At 41.6% G+C, this 22,271-nt stretch overlaps 2 protein-coding genes and 1 long non-coding RNA gene across 8 annotated transcripts in view; 2 read left to right on the top strand and 1 right to left on the bottom strand.

The window, feature by feature from the left end:
- LOC111271045 (sphingomyelin phosphodiesterase) overlaps positions 1–732 on the top strand; it is a 15,623-nt gene extending 14,891 nt beyond the window's left edge. For all 3 annotated transcript variants that reach the window (XM_022851589.2, XM_022851590.2, XM_022851588.2), the window contains one exon: positions 84–732. In XM_022851589.2, coding sequence (XP_022707324.1) covers positions 84–243 — 160 coding nt within the window. In that variant the 3' untranslated portion in view covers positions 244–732. The remainder of the gene's footprint in view (positions 1–83) is intronic.
- LOC111271048 (uncharacterized) overlaps positions 1–4,931 on the bottom strand; it is a 7,114-nt gene extending 2,183 nt beyond the window's left edge. The window contains exons 1-2 of the long non-coding RNA XR_002686620.2: positions 4,852–4,931; positions 3,324–3,637 (exon numbers count right to left, since the gene is read on the bottom strand). This is a non-coding gene — a long non-coding RNA (uncharacterized LOC111271048). The remainder of the gene's footprint in view (positions 1–3,323; positions 3,638–4,851) is intronic.
- LOC111271044 (uncharacterized) lies at positions 896–22,271 on the top strand. 4 transcript variants are annotated; one of them, XR_002686619.2, is made up of 9 exons: positions 7,157–7,296; positions 8,949–9,496; positions 13,150–13,502; positions 14,360–14,603; positions 15,213–15,552; positions 16,028–16,396; positions 16,841–16,925; positions 17,909–18,067; positions 19,886–19,975. XR_002686619.2 is itself a non-coding variant. In XM_022851585.2 (8 exons), the coding sequence occupies exons 2-8, from the start codon at positions 8,950–8,952 to the stop codon at positions 20,114–20,116; spliced, it is 2,169 nt and encodes a 722-aa protein (XP_022707320.1). In that variant the 5' UTR covers positions 896–1,936; position 8,949; the 3' UTR covers positions 20,117–22,271. The 4 variants fall into 4 exon arrangements, 3 of the variants coding, with proteins under 3 accessions (XP_022707320.1, XP_022707321.1, XP_022707319.1); XM_022851585.2 differs by lacking the exons at positions 7,157–7,296; positions 17,909–18,067 and adding an exon at positions 896–1,936 and having other exon boundaries at positions 19,886–22,271; XM_022851586.2 differs by lacking the exons at positions 7,157–7,296; positions 17,909–18,067 and adding an exon at positions 6,987–7,063 and having other exon boundaries at positions 19,886–22,271.

Here is a 22,271-nt window from a genome sequence, read left to right as displayed (position 1 = left end):
TAGCATCATACAAAATGGACCTTGTACGATTATGCAAACGAACTAAAAGTTCGAATTTCTATTATGATGCTGCTGTTACATAGGTTTTATCATCGAAACAGCTCACACAGCCATTGGGCCAATTGTACAGAAACCTGTAGGTCGAACATCGTTGCAGCAACAGCGACCGACGTTCACCACCAAGGGGCAGCGCGATTTGTGCGACAGAAAATCGACCTTTTGGATTTAGCTTGTAGAAAATAACTTATTCTAATTGTTGTGTATTAGTACTGTTAAGATTAATATTATTGTTATTATGCTTATTATTATTATTGTATCATAGCTCTCTCTCCTTGTATAATTATATTATCTGCAAAAATGCGCATATATATATGTCTGTTCATATGTAAGTATTTCAAGCTTTTTATGTAGCACTATAGCGGAAATACACTGATTATTTAGACATGTGACAGCGTTTCTCAGACAATGTATATTGAGTTCTCAAGTAAACGATAGATTTACGCGTCGCGTTAAGGGACATAATTACTGTCCCAAACTTAGCCGAACCAGGATTAATCCTAACAATGAACTTAACTGTGCGCACCGTATGCAATGCTTGCCTTTTATTAAGTGCTTACATGTATGGGCTATTATCTTGGATTATAATGGGGGGTGAATATACCAATGTGTGAGGGCAGCTTTAACAGATAAACAAAAGAAAGAACAAATATAGGCTGTATCTTAGAGAATGTACTTATGGTGTTTTTATTCATAGCCGCTAGTTTTACTATGAGAGTAACACTTTGCAAACGCGTAGATACTTGGACGTTCTCACTTTTTGCTACAGCACTTTAAAAATACACAAAATAATATTAGCCCACTCGTTATGTGTTGCCAGTTTAAAAAATTATACATTTTTTTCCTGAACGCAGTTTCATGATTATCTCTCCAGATGCCTATTTCTCTCAATAAGGACAAAATACACTCAGTAGTATAAACAAAAAATGTCACTCAGCGATATCTCTCCCTGTCAAAAACAACGCTACGTCACTACTTTATTCAACATCTGTCCTCGTTACCAACATCATCTGTAAAGGTGAGTGTCCCAGTCCCGCTCGCCACTACGTCTCTTTAAATATTGTTGATTTCCCTTTCTCTTTGCTTTCGCCGCAAACGGACCTCTCCGGGAACACTCCTCTACTGCACCCCTTCTCTTTTTCTCAGCCATGTTATTATCTGCTCCCCGTTTCGACAGCGCGATTCAGCGTGCCCAAAACACTGATCGTGCCACAAAACGAACCACACAGCAGGGTTCTCTAGTAAGCGAACGTATCACAGTCGAGCACATTGGTATCAGATCTCGTCGAATTCTTTGCATTTTTTGGTGATTGCTGCTGCTGCTAGTGGCCGCTGCCATCGCCGCTGACGCCGTAGAGTTATCGATTCGTATACGGAGTCGCGTTGAAGCGCCGTGCCGTTTGAGGTTGTCGTGCCGTTTCGGTAGCGTGAGTGTTAGCGAGTGCGTACAGTATAGAGGGTGGTCGCCTGGTATAGAAATAGTATGTCGTGCTATTCAACGCACGAATTTTGAGTGCGTTCCATCGCGTTGGTATCAGCTATTGGTCGTGTATAGCCACGGGATAGATCCGTCTTGTTATTGTTTTGCTGTGGTGGGATGTTTGTTGCTTGTGCTGCTGTTGATGTGGTTGTTGTTGTCAGCGGTGTCGAGGCGACCGGCTGGCGAGCGTTTGCTGCCTGGATCGTCGTGGGGCTCCGTGTGCGTTCGAAGCGTTTGTTGTGATCGTGATGCTAATGGTAATAGCTGTTTAGTGTGTTTGTGTACGGCAAAAGATTGTATTGCATATGAACGTGTTTGGCCACTTAGTCGCCAGCTTCGCAAGGATAATTGGACGAGCGGCACGCCTAGATAGCCGTGAGGTCTACTCTTGGCTTCAAGGTGAGCTAAATAAAAAAGGCCTTCGTAGTTCTTCGTCGCCTAACAACGCGTCGTTTCTACCAGAGTCTGGCGAACACAAGCATTTTATAAAAAAACATAATAACATGAACAATATGTATCACGACAGGGGCATGACACTAACGACGGGAATGATTTTGTTCAGTAATGATAAACCCAAAAAAAGGTCATTAGAGTACATTGTTGCTTTTAACAGGGCTTTTATTAGGAATAACAGGGCTTTTATTAGGAACTGATTATTATCTGTGGGACAAAGATACAGCGCCCGAGCAGCGCCCTGTTTTTACCTTCGTTGAGGAAAAATGTCGCTCCAGTATCAAGTGAGGTTTACCGAACGAGCAGTAGCAAATATTCGAAAAAACTGTTCGCCACTGTGTAAACGCGGTGAGACGCCCCCGTGAAACTATGCAATCGTAACATGTTTACTTGTTTGCCTTCTAAAATTAAAATCACTTAGTGACCGGATGGTGTAGGTTCGAAACCGGACGTAGACACCCTATGTTTGATGCTACTGGAAGGGCTCGCCAGGCGCCTGGGCAATGCTCGTCTGAGTGGCGCTTGCAGTGAACGCGAAACCTCAGACGTTGAATTTAGACGTGGTGAGACATTATACCATACGTTTGTTCGCGAGAGACTCTTTCAGATGTCGCATCCCGTTTTGCTGCATGGATAGATGATGTTTGATTGGTCATATGCGTAGCGCCTTTTGATTAAATGCAAAACTGCTAAAATGATTGTTAAAACTTGCATAGAATACAACTGAACCTATTGTTATCGTTATTATTACCAAATGTGTTATTAAGTTGGATCTTGTATAGCTGTGCGTTCCATGAATAGACGTTCGTATTGCTATTGTAGGCTCATATGCAGAACTCGGTTAGGTATAAAGACCAATCCTATTTAAAGTTTCCTAATGCTAACATGATTTTGCTACATAAAGACTGATTTTCTTAACAAATGAACTGTAAATAACATTACCTGAATTTGTTATACATTGTAGGCCAAATCTCATGTACTTTCGTAGTACATATTATACAAAGAAAAACTTTTTTGTTGTATATTACTTCAATATTCTTAACTACTGCCCTTGTTACCTACATACTGCCCTGATAAGTAGCATACTATTACGAAGTAAAATTTAGTGTCGGTGTCCGGCTTGAATCTAGTAGAACATTACGTCGCCGCCCAAACGACAACGAAGGTAACACCGAGGGTACATTTGATTCTTAAGGTACGATACAAGAAGGTCCTTCATTATGTATTGTCCCAATATTAGCTGTTTACTTTGGCGATTGGTTAATCAGTGTCGTAGCCACAACTTCCTCAGCAAGATTCGCGACCAACATGGCCGCGGAAGGCTTGATCATACCTCACCGCTTGCTGCCTGCCACTGGTCCGGCGTTGGCCCTCGCTGTAGGCGCTGCAGGCAGAACGTCCGCTAGCAGCTGCATCGTCATCAACAGCTGTAGCTATAACCGTTGAAAGCATTCGCGGAATTCTTCTGGCTCAGCAGCCGCCATCGGCCCGGTCGCCGCCGGCACTGCCACCGTTGCGGTCGTCATCCATTCGCATGTCCACCCGGGGAGCGTCCGGTGATTGGCCATCACCGCTTGCAGCAACGGTAAGAGCGATAGCCGCCGTAGACTTACCAAAGTCGGCAGCAGCGACGACTTTAGTGGCGAGCTGCGAACGGATGAAAAGCATGATGGTCAACTCGCAGCAGGCCCAAGTCGTACCACCGATGCTGCTGGACCGTCTCCGGTCCGGCCGTTCGTTAGAGCCCATTTTGTTGGCCGTTAGCATTGCAGTTAATCGTCAAACGTTGCTGGTAGTTGATCCTAACAATTGCTGGAACATGATTTGCTTACCACAGAGGCTGTTCATAATTATAGCATTGATATAAGTAGTATAAACGACTGATAATATATAAACCAGGCAAACTTGCAAACAAATAAGCGCTTAGAAAGTTAACGACATAGGACAGACGATGATACAAGCTGATTCAATGGCTTGGATTGCTAGTGGCTATTGCAAAGAGAGAACGGCCCGCCGACGCATTCCGACGGTGACGATTAGCCTGGTTAAGAGTTCTTACTTAATGCTGTTATACGCTATAAACAGGAAAATGATCAGAGCTAGAGAAGCTATTTTCCGGAAAAGTTTGAGATCTGCAATTCACTACTTCGTTTTCACTATTGAATGCTGTGACGTAAATAGCGTGGAAATGGAAAACTGCTGTAAGGAAATTATTGGTCGCTCAATAGATATATAGCAAATGTGTAGGGAAGCAGTGCATGCAGTGAGTCACAATGCTTGCTGTATGGGCGATAATAGGAAGTAAAGGGTCAGAGAGAAGGTACTTGAATATTTTAGCTAGAACCGAAGCAAGATATTACAGATCGAGTTTATCCGGTGTTGCACCCTCTTGAGATGAGACATCGAGTCGATTGTATCGACAGATGATGGGGACATAACGTTGTCTGGTAAACTTAATTGATGTCATATGTCAAGAGTTTGAAGAGTACATGACCCATTTTGTCGATTGACATGATTGGCGACAATCCAGAAGAATTTCACCAAAAATATTTCAGTATTACATCATTATCATCAGTGTATAGTCGATTCGATTTATTCTGTCTTAATTTTAATTTTCATTCTTTCTGTCTCGTATTCCTACTTTTGCCCTGCACCATTCTGTACAATGGAAACGAATCTCGTTAACTGCATAGTTGCGACTCCTGTGTTTTTATTCGGGGCACTTGCCTACGACACATGACGACGATGAGTAGGGGTCGACTAGCATAAGCCATTGTTACACAAAACCTCTAATATTTGTTTCTGAGTCTTAACGTCCACATGCAAGTCTGTAGCTCACGTTTTCGTTACGCTTTGCTTACACTTCTAGAGCCGGCATAGACTATTACATGTGATTCCGTCCTTTTCATCATCTCGCTATCGAATCCGGGTGGCGTAACAAGTACTCGCCGCCGCACTGCGATTCATTTTCCTCCCTTGACGCTGGTCGTAGCGTCAGCCAGGTTATGTCGCACGAGCTGCTTTAACAGTAGCACCGGCAGTAACAGTTCACTCTCTAAACCATCAGCCATTCATTTCAGTATAGATGAAAGGGTGCACACATGGACGTACCTCATCTTTTATTCTTACAGACATTTATTCTGTTTGCTAGTAAAAACCCTATTAAATCGCCTGTGTTATTACCTGTCTGAGCGAGTAACACAACCGGAAAACATTTGGCTAACTCTTACAAGGGACAACCTACGCGGGTCGAAAAGAGCGACGGGCGCTAAGCTATCTCAGCGTTGTCAAACAAATGTAGCTCCGCCTCAATATTTCATTTTGATAAACGTTCCTTCCTATGGCGTGCGTCTGTTTATAGGCGAATCTCCCGTAACTGTGGTTGCGTGTATTTGAGGATGCAACGACATATGTTCCTCTAATACACGACATTCACTTCGAGGGAAGACTTCCTCCGCTCCAATTTGTTTTCCCACATTGTAGCTTGGCGTTATTATTGCTATTTTTATCATTATAGTTATTCTTGTTCTTTTTATTATTGTTAATACGTTAAATAGTTCCTCACTGATGCGTCGTTGCACAAAGGCTCATAGAATGCTCGTAGCAGTGCAGTCGCAAAACGGCAGTAACCCGCCAGACAGCACACGTAAGGCAGAATGCATTATGGCCATCGTCAGCAGGGCTCGTCGGTACTTTCTCAAAAGCGGACTCCGCTTCTATTGCTGTTGTCGATGGTGTTGCACGCGTCGTCGCCGTCGCCATTGCCATCGCGATTGGGGCGGTCAGCGTCAAGCGCATGGTTCTGTGCCACAACGAGGGATGCTCGCTGTACGGCAACTAAGGGTATCTCAGTTTCCGCTGACTGCGACGATACGGTCGCTGTTGATGCTGCTTGGACTGGAACCGAGTGGTTCTCTCGTTCTTTATTTTTTCTTCCTCTATTTGACTCTGTGCTCGTTTCTTGTTCGCCTTGATATCCGACTGCCTGTACGACCGACCGCACGCCCGTCACTCCGTCCATCCGCCTGTCCGGCGTAGACTCGCCAAGGAATGCTGACTCAAGGAGACTTCTCCGATTAAATGGTAGTAGTAGTTCTTGATAGAGAGCGCATGGCCTCTATGGTGTTTCTAGCGTATGGTTCATTTGATCTCGATGGTACCGCCGTCTACCGCCCACGATTGCCAACAGACAACAGCTGCTAAGTCTACTACTGCTATTGTTGTTCCACTTTCGTGGCCGGCGTTACAGCCGCCATCGTTATCCTTTTTGCTAGAGTTACGTGTATTAAGCAACACAGCGCTGTATGCAAAAGGGTTTTTCTTTCTCTCTCTGCACCGTTTTTCATCTGTAAATATTCCCCTTCAGTGAATTAGATCAAGACCGCTAATACCAAAGGACTTCGTTGTTGAGCTGAGGCCATACTTTCGGTCGCAACTTCGCTCAGTAACTGTAGCTATATTGAGTTTCACATTTCGACTTGCAGGTTTTTACTTAGTTATGTGTGCCGTGGGGTCGAGTCTGTGGCATGACGTCTTTAGCGGCCGTTCGGTATGCCCATTTTATATTTTGATGATGCAACTGGAAACCACCGCTGCTACCAACACTGTCTAGTACTACTGATTGATCCAGGCAAAACTGGATAACTGCTGCGTAAAGTCGCACCGTTGTTGTCTATGGTCCAGCTCGCTGAATTATGCACAAATAGTATCGATGCCGCTTCATCTAGTTTATCTCGTTTTTTTTTTTTTTTTATCTTTTTGTCCCTCTCTGTTGACTTGCTTGTTTAACTGTCCGCGCTCAAATATTTGACCTAACTGGTCCTAACCATAAATGACGAACGCTTTCGTGTCCACAAATGTGTATTATTAGTAGTATGAATATATCGTAATAATCTTTTTCGCTCCCTAGTAAATACAATACGCCAACTCTCTGCTAGACACCGCTTTTGGCCTTATGGAAGATGGAAAGCGGAAGGCAAAGAAACGGTTATGCTGCCACGTAACCACGCGCAGACACGGCTTGCTCTAAGAATTGGTCCATCGTAATTGGTTGGACACGAAGACCAGATTCAGGTATGCGATTTCAGGTGCGATATTTGTAAAGAGCTCTATGGTGAAGCTACTACGATTACAGATCCTGCGCCGCTTTTAAGCTGAGTATCAATTATGAATGAGGAGGCGACGACTGGCCGTAGCAGTTTTACAAATGAAATCAAAAGAATAAGATTACGCTGGCAAATATGCGTGCGTGTGTGGCTGGGTTCGTCTAGGACTATGGGACTGTGCTGTTATCATGACATCAGCTTGTATGTACGAATATGTTATCAATTCATACAGATCTATCGAATATAAATCGGTGCCTGTACTGGTTGTTTATAACTCCGAAAATCGTTTTTTTGTGCAATATTATTTGATATTATGAAGTATTCCGAAATAGTCTCTTATGATATTTTGACGTTCGCTATTAACTTAGTTGCTAGCTATTTTTGATCCGTATTTATTTCCATGTATACGTAATCTGCAATGCCTGTATAGCTCATATGAAGGGGATAATTGCGCACCTGCTAGTAGCCGCGTATTATAAGCAGGGTTTTTGGACACGTGGTTTTTGAAGGAAACTAGCCTACAACGCATATCCATATGATACTTATATCTTTTTAAAATTTAGCAGCTTCTTTGAAATGATCTGCACATGTCAATAAATTATTATTATTAATGTAGTAGACGAGCTTTTGATCCACTTTTCATTGATTGTATGTATATATATAATCGATTGGTAACTTTGAATAGACAGTCCTGACGCCGGCAGCGGCATCACACGTTGACAGATACTTCCTCACAGGACAGACAAACATCTCAACGGTTCCAGTAGTGGTGGTCGGTGTGGATCAGCTAAACTCAGCTATACAGAAGCACCTAATGTTTTAACAGAAGACGTGTACTTGACAAGCTTTCAAACGATATTTGTCCTCTTCAATAGCATATCTTATAATGCATACCACGTAAAGGTACAAACTATGCCTCGGGGACGCCGTTTATATGGCGTAGTTGTCAAACAGAGAAAAAAAAAAGCCCTTCCTACTATCTATCGGCTGAAAGCTGACGAGTGAATAATCTAGGTCTGGGCACTTGTACAGGAAATAATGTCTATTAAACATCGCCGTAAGACGGGTTTAGGTTATTCGACGGTCGTCATCGATAGAATGTTGCGTTCGTAGCAATAATCGTTGGCGATGTCATTAGATTAACTAGCTAAGATATGATTTAGCCTGAATTGTACATGCAATGAAAGTTTTATAAAATGCACGAATCTATTATTGAGTTTCTAGAATCTTCTACTATCCACCAACTGCGATAGTTTGTGGTGACCGCTAGGTTAGATTCGCTCCTGTCTACATAGTTGTGGCTAATAGTTATGTGTGGTAAAAACCATCAACTATTCGGGTATAGGCAGGCGGATCACATGGCCAAACTGTATAATGGCAAAACTCTGCCATGAAGAAAGCTGATACAGTTAAATGTTAGTTTGAATTAGTGTATTTTGAATTTGAAGTATTTTGAATTTTAGCCAACAACACTTTGAACTAAACTAGTATTTTGTGGTAACAACGAGAAAGGGCTACACAAGGTTCTTTTTTTTTTAATTGCGGTTGCTCGTCATCGCCTGCTCCTTTTTTAACACCTATACTTTTAATCAGCCAAACGCAAATTAATTGATGTCTGTCTTTAAGATCGGCCCAGACAAATTGGAGATACTCGAAGTCAGTTCAAAGGTATCGAATGTGCTTCCAACATGCCTGTTCAAATGGTAAATCGGTAAAGCTTAAGCTCAATATTAACGTATACATCCATTCCAGCATATACGACTTTTGCGTATAAGTCAACCATCCAATTTGAATGTCCAGTGTTTTAGCATCGTTTGCATTGACTTGATTTGTGCCGTATCTTATTTCCACAGGATGAGTGTCCGTACGACCCCTTCAACGGCCGCTGCGTACCCCAGCTCAACGGCGGTTATTACCGTGCCATCGTTTTCTGCGTCGTATTCGTCAGGTGCGTCGGGCGCATCCGATCCTGAGCTGGACGGTCGTTTGTCGGCCTCACAAGAGAACCTCGCGGCTGCTGATGGCGTTGTTGGAAATGGAACCAACGCCAATGGAGGTAGTGGCGTCAATAGTCCAAATAGCCAGAATAACAGACTTGCACCACAAGGTATTCCACCTCACGGTGAACGTCAGGAACCGCAGGGTGAAGAGACTCTGATTGCAGATGAGCTCAATAACACTCTTGTCATAAGGAATAACGCGTCCATTGATGGCTATTCATCGCCATTCTACGGTAAAGCTCCCCCGTACCCTGGTCTTATGGGAGCACAAAGCACACCAATGATTAATAATCACAAAGCCAGTACCCAAGGAGTTGGAAGTCAAGCCGCTAGAGAAGTTCAGGAAATCACGGAAATACCGAAGCATTACCTCGACAACAGTCCTATGCTTAAACATCTAGGTGAGTAATGCTAGATTTTACAGTGAGTAATTATGATAGTTTGACAGTATGATTTAATTAGGCTATAATGGAAGACGGCTCTGTATCGAAAACGCCGGTTGAAATATCCCCAGTCAAATTCAGCAGCTGGGGCAAAGCAAAGATGGGAGAATGTAGCGTAAGATATTCTAGCGCGGCGCTCCTGTTGATGCAGTTTCGTCATAATTGCCACTGTGGCAGTTTTAATGTCAGTCTTCATTAGAATAGCAGGCAGTGTTGTAGCCCCTTTAGCTAACATCTGATACATTTGAATGAATATTGAGGTATATATTCGGTCTTATAACGCGTTCCTAAGTGTTTGGAATTGATCGAAGCATGTCGCATTAATATTTGTAACTGCGCAAGGTCAGAATAAACGTTTGTATAAATATTTCTTTTTTGAACATTTACAGTAAGGTTGTACAGCATTGATTTCGCAACTTTGACTATGTATATATATAATCTACTCAAATTAATACGTCATCGATTTTTGCGTGGCTTGTCTGTGTCTACTTAAACTATAGTTTGCTCAATATTGAGACTTGAAGTATAACGTAACATGCAAATTTTATTGTTTGCTGAAATTTTATGCTAGGTAATTATTTTGTAGTTGTCAAGCTAATCGGTAGTATTAACTATCGCATCCTATTAATATTGATGAAATTGCATGCAGTTTTTTCATCAATGGAAAAAAATTTAACTCGGTATCGTGCGAAATAGTAAAATGTCAGGCGGACTTCAAAGTTGAATAACGTTTAAAAGTAGTTGGGCTAGAATGATGATTTTTTAATGTATTAAAGGTATTTTTTACGTTTGTGGTAGCCTCTGTACAGTCATATACTCACCATTTGCGTTTCCATACGTAATGCCTCCATTTGACTGACGACGCGGGGGCAAATAAGGAGGAAGAAGTCGGCTGCGAAGGCCCGATACCACCCCGTGGGCACCGGCCACAGCAGGGCCTCTTCGTAGTACCCACGGAAGTCAGACAAACGGCCGACTGGCTAATCTCTTTTCGATACGCTACGATCTACGTCATTTACTGTGTTGTATTTTCACGTTGCTGTTCTTTCTCTGCCAGCCAGAGAAGTGCACGGAGAAACTTGAATGTGTGAATAGTAGTAAATCAGAATTTGAATATGTTTGCTTACCAGCTGCTTCTTTCAAGGAATGAGAAGCCCCGTAATCACTCGGATTTTGATAGAATAGGTGCGTTGAAATCAACGTTAGGCATTTTTTTGCTTAATTCAGGCATCAATTGAGGCATTGGGATCAGGTTTAATGGATTGGAACAAACAGACTGCATGTTTTCGCTCGCTGTGCTGTCCGTTGCTAGTAGTACCGTTCGAACTTACTTGGCACTGCTACCAAATTCGATATCTTTTTAGGTCGACGCTAAACTTGGGCCTGGTAGAGATTCAACCGCCCTTCCTCTATAGAGACTGTATGATTCAGGCGGGTTTTTCAATAATTCAAGTTCCACATATGGTGCGTTAAATGCATTACACGCGTTTTTAACTGACTTAAAATCAACTCACGGGGGACTTTTAAGAAAAAGAGACTGATTAAGAATCAGTCTCTCAATTTTCAGTTATATGTGAACGCTACATATGAAATGCAAGTTTTGGCTAACAGAGACTAGATTCCAAACTCTGATTCCGTAAACATCATTTTCGATTACAGCAATGCGTTCTTGTACCTCGGATCAAGACATCTAGTCATCTTCTCGTTGGTTTTCAATACTCTAGTCTTGCTTCTTGAAACGTTTGTATCATTCGCGTATTAAGCTTTCGCTTAAAGCCTTTTTACGTGATATCTTTGCCAATCTTTGATGATTTGTCGGATCTCTATGGTCTTTAGGGAACAAAAAATTGACCACTAAGCATTCATTTTCGAGGCTAAAAAATGTTTTCCCTTCTGAACTATTTTTTTAATAAGCTCGGCGAGTCTTCACTCACAAGTTTTTTTAAAAGGCTAGAGTATTTTCCTGCCAAATTTTGTCTGCTAGCAGTGCGTGGCTCAAAAGTTATTCAGTTTTAAAGTCCGCCGGACTCGCTTCTAAGAGCCTAATACATTGATTCCAACCAGGACGCGTATAACTGATCGACCTTATTACACAGTTTCCCAAATGGTTCATTTCTGCAAGATTAGTGTTAGCCACAAGACGAGTGACACAATTTTAGGTATTCCAATCCAAAGAGACTTCAGAGCTGGTTGTTATGAGGCACTTTAAGCCGAAGGTAGGCTAAGGCAAATAGAAAAAATAACTGCTTCGTTTACAAATCGGCAAGTGCAAAACCGCTAACAATTTTAAGGTTGTTCTAGCACATCGTTTCCTCATCGTTAACGGATTTCGAGACAGACATCGCACAGTCTTTAGCTTAGTACCATTTCTCTGTTATACTATGATATAAATCGTAAAAAGTGAGTTGTGCGGTAACTACTGAAGGAGTTTACTTTTATTTTACTAGAAATTCGATTTAATTCTCAGCGCAGACAAGTTGCAAGCCATGCCGACCTGCTACGACATTGTACGACTGACAAGGATGTGTTTGTGAAACGCTGTTTGAGTGTATGTTCGTGAACTATTAGCATTCAAAGGTCAATGGTTATTCCTCTAGACAAGACAGTGGAGAGGAACGTAAGGACGGGTAAGTCTCATGGTGAATTCTGGCTTTTTCATTTGATCGTCCTTTGGAACGCGTAAATGGTATGGCATTATTGTCACACCCAAGTTTATTCGAAGACTACATTCAAATCACTGTTGCTGACCTAAATAGAGAGACTCCACGAGGCTATTAACATTACTCAATTCAAATTGATGAATTGCTGAAATGAGTTAATGAACAAAGTGCAACTGTAGTAGTAACATTTGCACTAAAAAGGATTTAGTCAAAAAAAGTTAAAAATTGTGAAGTGCGACGTCACTCGTAGACGATGGACTGAACGAATTGATTCACATTTTTGAAGTAGACTATTTTTTTGAGGAGCGACTCTCGAAATTGTTTTTAGCTGTATTGGAGGTACTGTAACACGCTGTTGTCACGTGATGCGCCCGTTTACCAACACGTATACACAATATGCACGCGTTTTTTCCTTATGAAAAATACAATGATATTAAACGAAGTTTAAGACTTCGAATGAGTTCAAAAAAAAAAGCCGCTTGGTGGCGACACAGTTCGATATGGCAAAAACCCGTGACAGCTTTCTTGCCATATTTTATCGTTTTACCATATTTAATCGTCTACATTATGAGGTACTGTCATAAGTTCGTTGTAATATACTGCGGCAATATGATAGAGTTCATTATCACGCACGTTAGTTGAACCTATAGTGAGAATTGCAAACAAAAAAATTTGAATCGAAGCCTCAGTACACGGCTTTTGTTTGATATCATTTCGGGGTCCAAAAAATGGCAGTAAGTTGTTTTTATGCGTCGTAAATGAGACTGAAGTATCTCATTCAGAGAAACTTGTTCATTAGCTAACTTCACATTGATTCATTTACCGTGTTTTTTTATTAATGGTAGTCATACTATTATTACGATGTTGAAGATAAAAATAGTTAGAATAATTGCCGGTACTTTTTTATTCATGCATTTTACGTGTTGGCATTTTGTATTACTTTGTTTTCAGCGAAAGAGATCCAAATTCAACCGACGTCTTCAAACGGTTCTCCAGCCGCAGCTGACTTACCAAGTCCTTCAGGCGTATCAATGACCCCACAGGCCATGCCAGTCGGGATCACTAACTTGCAGACTTTGCAAGGGATCCAGCCAATTCAGGCCAACCACCAGTTGTCCGTTTTGCAAATGTCCGTCGTCAATGGTAGTCTTCCAATGGCCCCTGCTGGTCAGGGTACGCTCGTGAACATGTCACAGCTCGGAGATATCACTGTCCCCCAGGACGATAACGGCAACAAAATTATATCGCTTCTTTCCCAGGAGAATCAGGCCCTCAAAGCCGAGCTTGATCTCTGCCATACGAAGGTAAATGAACGGAAATATGATTGATGCTACCTCTAATGATAGAATAATAATGTAATTAACAATATATCCTATGACTAACTAGAATAGGTGTGTAAAGTTTATATATTAACAAATATATATGTAGGTATTTTTTGTTACTGCTAGGTAGATATTTTCAGAGTAGCCACAACTGTTCCTGCAAAGGTGTTACTGTTAATGTAGATGTGCATGGTGTGAATTTTTTTTCATTGGGCTTTAAAACCAAAGGAAGAAGAAAGGGGACGAAAATGAGGGTATTTTTTTCTATCTGGTCGCTTGTTTTCCATGGTTCTACAAAATTTCCAACTGTATCGTATTTATACTATGAACTAAATTCAATATGCCGATGTATCGCCGAGTCGACATAAGTGCAAGTCATTCAACCGTTAGCATTCGAGTTCGTCTGAAATTAGCCATTATATACACAGTTCGTCAAGAGAGGCCTGCCAGTAGGAAATTTGGTTTATTTGGTTCCTCGGACAGTTCTGGAAATTGTGACCTGGATTTTGCAGCGTTTTAGTACGAGAGATGATTTTGATAACACTTGCAACGATCGTAGGTTGTCTGCGATGTGTTTTAGCCACCCCCTCTCCTTGACTTCGAAAGAAAGGAAAGGAGATTCGATTTGGAAATGTCTGTGGGATATTGGGCTAGGAGATTTGAGAGCCGCTAACTATAACGGCGGACCGCTGGTCCTCAGAGAAATCTCCACCCCCCTCTCTTAGGTACATTCAGAAAAAAATATATGTCGACAAAAAATTCAGATATTGCGCATAATTGATAACCAATAATGAGAATAGTAATAACATGCATCTGTATTATCCTATGCTATTTCCCAGATCTCGCGCTTGGAAAGAATGGAGATCGAACTGCAGCACCTCCACGAAGCCCAAGAAGAAATCGTAGTGGCTAATGAAAAGCGCGAACGTCTTGAAACGGCATTACGCACGCGAATGGAACAGGAGATTCAGCGGTTACGTCGAGGTCTAGCTGCTAGTCCGGCCCATGCTGATGCCAACTTTGTCGAAATGCAGCAAGAGCTATCCCGCAGAGATCTACTTATTGCACAGCTGCTTGGACAAAGTGAGTTATCTTAGAAACGATCGACAGTAATACTATTGCGCTACATTGAATTTCCAGTGTCTAGCAGGTGGTCACAGGTAGAGCTCAGACTTATTGGACTACCCAATAATTACAGTAACTAATCACCAATTGTGACATTAGGCATGTTACTAATTTGCCTTTCTCAAGCAATCCAATACCTACCTGGGATAAGATCACATCGATAATACGATCCTGGCCATGGGTTTCCAGCAGTATTGTGATTTGTTTGAGAGCTCAAAGGATCATCTGCATCGCAGCTGTGACATGTTCCGTTTACTTTACTATTCTATTAATAATTAATTCATCAGACGCTATAATAGCTTGGCGCATGAATAATTCCAATATTATTTGCTGTTTGACTAATTTTTGGTATACAAACTGTGGTATACAAATATCTATTTATAGTTTACGTAATCTACAAGTACGACTAAATAAGAAAGCATTAAAAATAAATAAAATAAAAGTATCTGTTGTTATCGAATTTATACCATCTACATAGGCAGAAATTTTGTATCCATTGAAAAGAGAACGGTTAAGACGAGAGTTCACGAGTTGCCGTTTGTTTTTCGCTGTATCTATCTACTGCAGATAAAGAACTATTGTGCGAAAAGGAACGTAAGGACGTGGAGATTGCCGCCCAAACAGCGACACTAGCAGAGCAACGGAAGCATATCGAGATTCTAGACCACGCATTGACGAACGCGCAAGCCAACATCGTCCGGCTTGAAGAGGAGGCCCGCAAGAAGGAGTTCTATGTAGAGCGGGTCCACGAACTTCAGCGAGCTCTTCAACAGATGCAGGCAGCCAGCGAAAGACGACTCGAAATGGAAAAACGCATGCGAACTGAGCTTGAGAAAGATGTTCAGAGCCTTGGAAGAAATTTAGCAAACTCAGGAGGTGACGTTGAAGACCTTCGCAAGACAATTAGGTACGAACGCATCTACTGCTAGTACGATCATATGAGACTATGTTATAGACGCTTGATTTAGGGTTACGGGTGCTCCTATAAGACTTACGTAAAAGGGCGGAATATTTTTTCTATCATTATAGGCTATGCAATTCATTCAGACGCAGATTGAATGTAGCCTATATCTTGCTAATGACGTTAGCAGTCAAGCAGACGATCATATATGCAAGCGTCATTCTCTCACGTTAACGGATAAGGGCATAAACAGGTTTATGTGAATGAAATCTTGGAAATGTCATTACCAAATATATACTGCTCCAGGCATACCGTTCCTTCATCAGATTGTTTTACGTTTCCGTAAAAGACGCATGCTAGTAGTCCACTTCAGTAGAGTTGCTTTGATTTTAAACACGCCTTGCGCTCGATCATGACGTATGCTGTGGCTACTAACAATGACGGGAAGACGCTGATGTTTTTCAAATTTTTCTTTTTGAAGGGATTATGAAGAAAAGGTCGTCTCTTTGGAAGGAGAGGTGGCGCGTTGGGAACAGAAATACTTGGAGGAAAGCGCACTTCGTCAGATGGCCGTGGACGCTGCATCAGTACCCAAGGACGCTCGCATTGCAGCTCTTGAGCGAAATTCGGTCGAGACGGAACGACTCATTTCACAAGTGCGAAGTGAGAAACTTCGCCAAATGGATGAACTACATGCGGCACACCGTAGGGGCGCCGAGCTCGAGAGCCGTCTGAAGGACATGGAGAGCAAACTGGCTGAGCGTGACGCCATGATTCGGGTGCTCCAACAACGAAGCTCGATTCATGCGCGAGCCGCTAGTTCTGTAGCGCTTACTCACCACCACAGAAGGTCAGTATTATTGTATTGATCCGTTTTGAATGGCTCTTCTATTCAACACATGTTTGATATGCGTAGTCCAAAGCAGATAGTGAAGAGTGTTCTTTCATTTAGTCATATTTATAATTGTCGGACAGTCATTCAGGCGCCGGCGATACTCTTCCTTCAGAGGAAGGTCTGATCCTCATGACATTCTGTCCTTGCTTCCTTGAATACCAATAACAGCGGGAGAAAATTGAATGCTTTTTGATTCACTCCTCTGAAGCAATTATTTATGATAATAAGTAATAGTAAAATTATGTACTTTTCGGTGTAGTACTCATGCTTCGGCTGGATATACGTAGAATGCAAAAAAAATGAAAAATCTACTCCAATTTATCGTAGTGCAAGTATATGAAGTATTCTGTATGATGCAGCATAAATAATAATATTTCGTTACTTGGGGCGATATTTCAGGACGGGTAGCAAGGATGAGACGATACCTGATCGTGCGGCCATGGATGAATCTCTTAAGGAGTTTGGATCTCGTTTGGCAAATAAGGTATACCAATCTTGTGTAGCTGCTACGTTGGTCATAGACATGGCTTACGCAGAGATAGTACTTTTTTGCGAGAAAGGATCGGAGTAAATGGTGGAAGGGGATTCATTTAATCGAAAGGTGAACATGTTGATTGAACGAAAGCCATTTTTATGGCTTTAGAAGGTTGGCAACATGCGTTCTCAACCTGATTAGTTAGTCAGAAGGAGAAATAGGCCATTAATCAAGTTAAGCAGGATTTTAACCGGAAATGAAAAATAGGGCCCACCTTAAAAGCACCTATTCTTTGACCTGTGCAAATATGTTACTTTAGATCGAAACAGCAGAAATCCGTAGTGTGTAGCTTCATCAAAAACGCTTGTTTCTTACTCTGTAATGCTATTACCGTTTTTAATCCATGACGCACTATACATCGTTACATGTGGGATGAGTACGAGACTGGTTGGATTCATGGGTATATATTTATTTATATATAAATATACCTAAATAAAAAAAAAAAAAAAAAATATATATATATATATATACGGTACTAATCTTGGCGAGATTGATCTGATCACATTTGGTAATGCCTATGCCCGGAATACCTCGTTTTTATGTTTATAGAGATTTGATAAACAATCTTTCGGTAGTGACATTGTGCTCGCTAACGAACAAGGTAGCCGAGTAGTGTGTATGTGTTCAGTATTGGGTATCAGACTGATTGCAGTTCGCAGTCACAAAGCACAATGAAGTGGCAAGCCCGGGCGCTGAAAAGCTGAGGTTTCCCCTCGCTTGCCCAGTAGATACAGCATATCAAGGCTACGTGGCCTACTGTAAATAAAATTATATAAACATAGAAAAATTGTAGTAATGATATACCGAAGATTCGTATTTACGGCGCGGTGCATTGTTTAGATATTATTAATGTGGTAACAATGTATTTCTGGCTCTCGTGACAAATACATCATATAAAAAGTACTATTACAGTATCAACATTCGCATTTCAGTTCTTCTTCTGATCCTGTAGAACCGTCTGCAAATAGAGAGCGCGGGAGGGATCCAATTTACCCACTTCCATCTTTAGCGGCGTTTAGCACAACAAACGATAGTTTAAAGCTTCTACCGTTCAAAATTCACCCGAATCCTAACGCTTTGCGTTATTTGAGGTATCTCCGTGTGCAAACATCTGAACCTGTTTGTCTATGTTTTGTGTGCTCACCGAATAATCAGTCCAGTTGATTGATTTGATCCGTTTTATCGTGTAATTAGCTGTGCCTTTAGCTTTCATGGGTATATGATAGGGTGTAGCATTAGCGTTAGCTTAGTATTCCTGTGATAATGAGAAAAGTAAACGTCTCCGATCGTGCATGATTAGAACTAAAATTAAAAATCGAAATTCGTTTATTTTTGACATTGGTTTGATATTGAGCCACTTGTGAAGGCCGTGACACGAAATCTGGCGGTCACCTATTGATACTTCTTTTCGGTCGAATTTGACGCACGTCCAATAATGATAATGGACGGCCTCTTGCTTATATCTGTTTTGGCTGTAGTACGGTTTGCCTGTCTGTGCACGCTTTTTCCACCGGCTACAATCGACTAATAATAACCTGCATCCAAGTTTGTTGTTGTTCAGATGCACAAAGTTATTCATTAAACTAACCAGTGTCTCAATATTATATTATGGTATTTCTTGTTTCTACCAGTATAAGAGTGTGCGATGAGCAAACGCATTTCTCCGTTTACTAAGTAAATAAGCGAACGGTTGCGTATTTGCTATGTGCGCACGTACGTTACTTCAAGCTGTCGTTTAATATAGGCGAATGATTATTTCGTTGGTAAGGATGGGGCATATTAAAAGAGATCTAGAGACCGCCTAAAAAAATTGCCGCGAGAGATCTACAAGCTAAGGCTAAGGGCGCTGTAGTTTTCAGTGGGTGACAAGGCCGCTTCATACGTGTCGAGTACAATATGGATGTCTATTTGTCTGGGCAGGTGCGTAACACCTCCTTGGTGAAACCGTGTATTCACCGAACGAAATCAAATAACTTGGCAACAGCTTTCATTTGGCTCTTATGTAGTTCTAGGAAGGGTACCTGAAATACGATTAACTACTCTTGCAACCGGGTTCCCTTAAGTCTTCGCTCATCTCCGTAATCAAAATCCATGACTAATCCTCTTATTTGGTCGACTTGGCGTCTACGAACTCGCTGGTCTTTTTTCCATCAGCGTTCATGTGACGTACCTGCCAGCAAGAAAACAGCAGTTATCAATCGGTATTTTAACGCTGTTCTCGTGTGTCTCTGCGTTTAAACAAGAAGCAGATAGAATTACTGCAACGACTCCCCAACTGTAAATATTGCTGAAAACTAAATTAAACGTGAAGAGGAACTAACTTTAGAATGAAATTAGAATAAAGGGTGACCTTCGAGATACCAGTGTCGTCACTATCCGGTTAATTCATTGTGATTGGGTAGTAGCACACAGCATATCGAGATTAAGTTTATTTGCTTGAACAAAAAATCAGCGAGACGGCTTTTGTCATATACTCCAATAAAAAAAATTCTCAATGTTTAACATCAAAAGCTTGACGAGACATTGCGTGTGACTAAAACGCCTTGCTAGTTGGTAATCTGCTATGACAGTCATCCAGGAGCGTGGCGGAAACCACACATACTGTCTGTTGTTGTTTTCTCGATGTTTGGATGACTCCAGTCGTATAGGGAATGTTCCTTTACTATGTCGGTCAGGGGCTAGGATACTCTCTGCGTTACCTCGCAACTAACAGGTCACAATTGGTCTCGGGTGCAGTTTCTTGTCGCGGCAGTCAAAGGCAATATTCAGCGTGGATATTCTACCGTTCCGATGTTTTGTGCGTTCATTACTAGTAGTCAGCATTGATTAGTTGCATCGTAGTCAGATATAGTTATCATAAAAACAAATTTAACCATGATTATCAATGTTTATGTTCGCGTACTTTCTAGGCAAGTCTTCTGGGCAATATGCAGTGCGGTTCGGCAGTCGCAGGAAGTTCATCGACACAATCGTCGCTTCAGCTTGCTTCATCCAACTCAAAATCGACCTCGAATCTCATCTCGCCGATTGAAGTGCCCGCCAGCAAGCTAAGCATCTCTGCAGCTTCACTCGAACAGAATGGCATTGATGGAAATCAGGGTGACGGAGACGGTGGTACAGTGAAGGTGTGGTGCGTCTGAGTCAAGAAGCACTTAATCAAGTGCCACCGAATAAGAAAACGTGGTTCGAATTCGTACGACTTTCAGCCATCAGGTAGCCGCCACGTTTCTTAAATACTTATTATTCTAGCAACGAGCATTAAGATATCATGGCTGTACGGGTATTGAACCGCTCTGGGGTATCACTGCGCATTAAGGAAGCATTCAAGGCCTCATTGCTTAAAGGGATCGTAAATCAGAACTGAGGAGGTGCAACATTTGGGTTATATATAGGGCAGAGTTTTTAAGATTCCGCGAACGTGGCCAAAGTAGTAGAATTGTATGTGCCATACGTAAGCTGCTAAGCAGGACTACGGTCTTCGGGTGTCAACAACATACCGTCTATGGCGTTCGAGTTGTCAGATTTCATAGTTTTACTTAGCCGGGAAAAGGTACTGTAAAAAAACCTTCAGGGTTTGTTGTCAGTCGCTGTGCGATAGGGCTTTGCCGTGAATAACGATGTCGATTGGAATTTCATATCTGATATTTAGTGGTGGTCGCTCCGTCTAATTCTTCCCATGATAACAGAATGAAGATGCCTTAGTGAGATTATCAATAGCTAGTTGAATTACGGCCTGTTTCTGCGCATGGGTATTTCGGTGTCATAAAAATATCACGTTTACATACCCATTCACTGCACTGAAGTGCCAAACACCTTTTATGTAATGATCAATTGCTGTAACTTCCTAATCAGTCGCGTGTATTTCCCTAACCAACTATCGGGAAGATGTGACGCCGACAATTTTCACTGTTGATGCAATTGATCTGCTAACTGACAGTAAAACTTAGCCACAAAGATCAACACAACAGTAGATCCCGCGACTTGAAGGGTCATTTTCAACACCAGGATGCACTGCTCTCGCACATTCATGTGCGAGTATGCAAGTACGCATCCGTATTTCCTAGAAAATGTAGCCTATCACCGAATAGTAGAAACGATGTCAAAAAGTTGTTGAGGGTGGATATCAGCCGCTCAGAATAGACCTCGCTTGCCTTTATAAGCGTCCCCAGCCACCGCTTATTTCAACCCTTTGTCTCCTATAGCATTTCCCGATGAATCATCAACATTGCCTTATTGTTCCTATCCGCGTTGATAATGGCAGGAGTGGTTTGTAGCAGGGGTATGTGCCAGATTCTACACGAAAAATTAAGGCCGTTCAAAAGGCTTGTATATTGGGTGATAGATGACTTGTTGTGATCCACCTCGTTATAAGGCTAAAACGAGAGTTGCACAGTGAGAGCGACAATCTTCCTGCTGAGATTTTGTACGGGACACCGTGCGCCAAGATCGGACTGCGCTCGATGTAGACCCGGATTTGTATTTGTTGGCAGTGTGTCATTCAATGATAACGTGTTTTTTAGCGGTCACGGTTGCCTATTTAAGCATGCGTTATGTAACTAATTAGGTATAGTCTTTTATTGATATATAATTTTATCATGAAAAATTTATCACACAAATTTGGAAGTTCTTATTAAGAAGTTATTTATATTGTTTTTCGTCTAAGTGATGACAAACTATAGAGGACATACTTTTGGCTGAACGGAAAGTAGGCCCTACGGAAGTTTTACACTAACGGCTTTGACACTTGTGCGCGATGATCAAAGTAGCTTTTACGTTAAGCACACAACAAGTTAGTTGTATATGTAATATTAGTAGTAACGATGTCAGCTCTAATGGACAACGACATTTATCCAAATAGGTGTGGTGCGAAATCCAGCCGAAAACACTTTGTGTTAGCTTCAGACATTGAGCCTAAGGTAATTAGCTTTCTATTATACAACAGGTCGTTGCTTCTTGTACAGATCTTTGCATAGAATGGAGATAAATAAATGAGAAATTTGTATTTATTGACTCTTATTCATCGCCGGGTGGCCCCTTTCGACCAACGACGAAGAAAAGATTGTGCTACAGTATAGTACCGAATGTATACATAACAAAACACGGATTGTGTCAAAAAAATGTAACAACAGTAATGAACACTTTATATAGCTGCGGTCGAAATATATAGATATGATTGCGTTTATAATTTGGTGATGCTGAAGACACGAATTATGACAAGAAATCGAGTTGCTGATTTAGGGGATGCTGGCATCCCTTAGGTTAAATGAAGTAAAGACTTGAAAAACAAAATGAAAA

The sequence above is a fragment of the Varroa jacobsoni genome, unplaced genomic scaffold, assembly GCF_002532875.2.
Source record: "Varroa jacobsoni isolate VJ856 unplaced genomic scaffold, vjacob_1.0 contig00294, whole genome shotgun sequence".
Lineage (NCBI taxonomy): Eukaryota > Metazoa > Arthropoda > Arachnida > Mesostigmata > Varroidae > Varroa > Varroa jacobsoni.
This window is presented reverse-complemented; position numbering and strand designations above follow the sequence as displayed.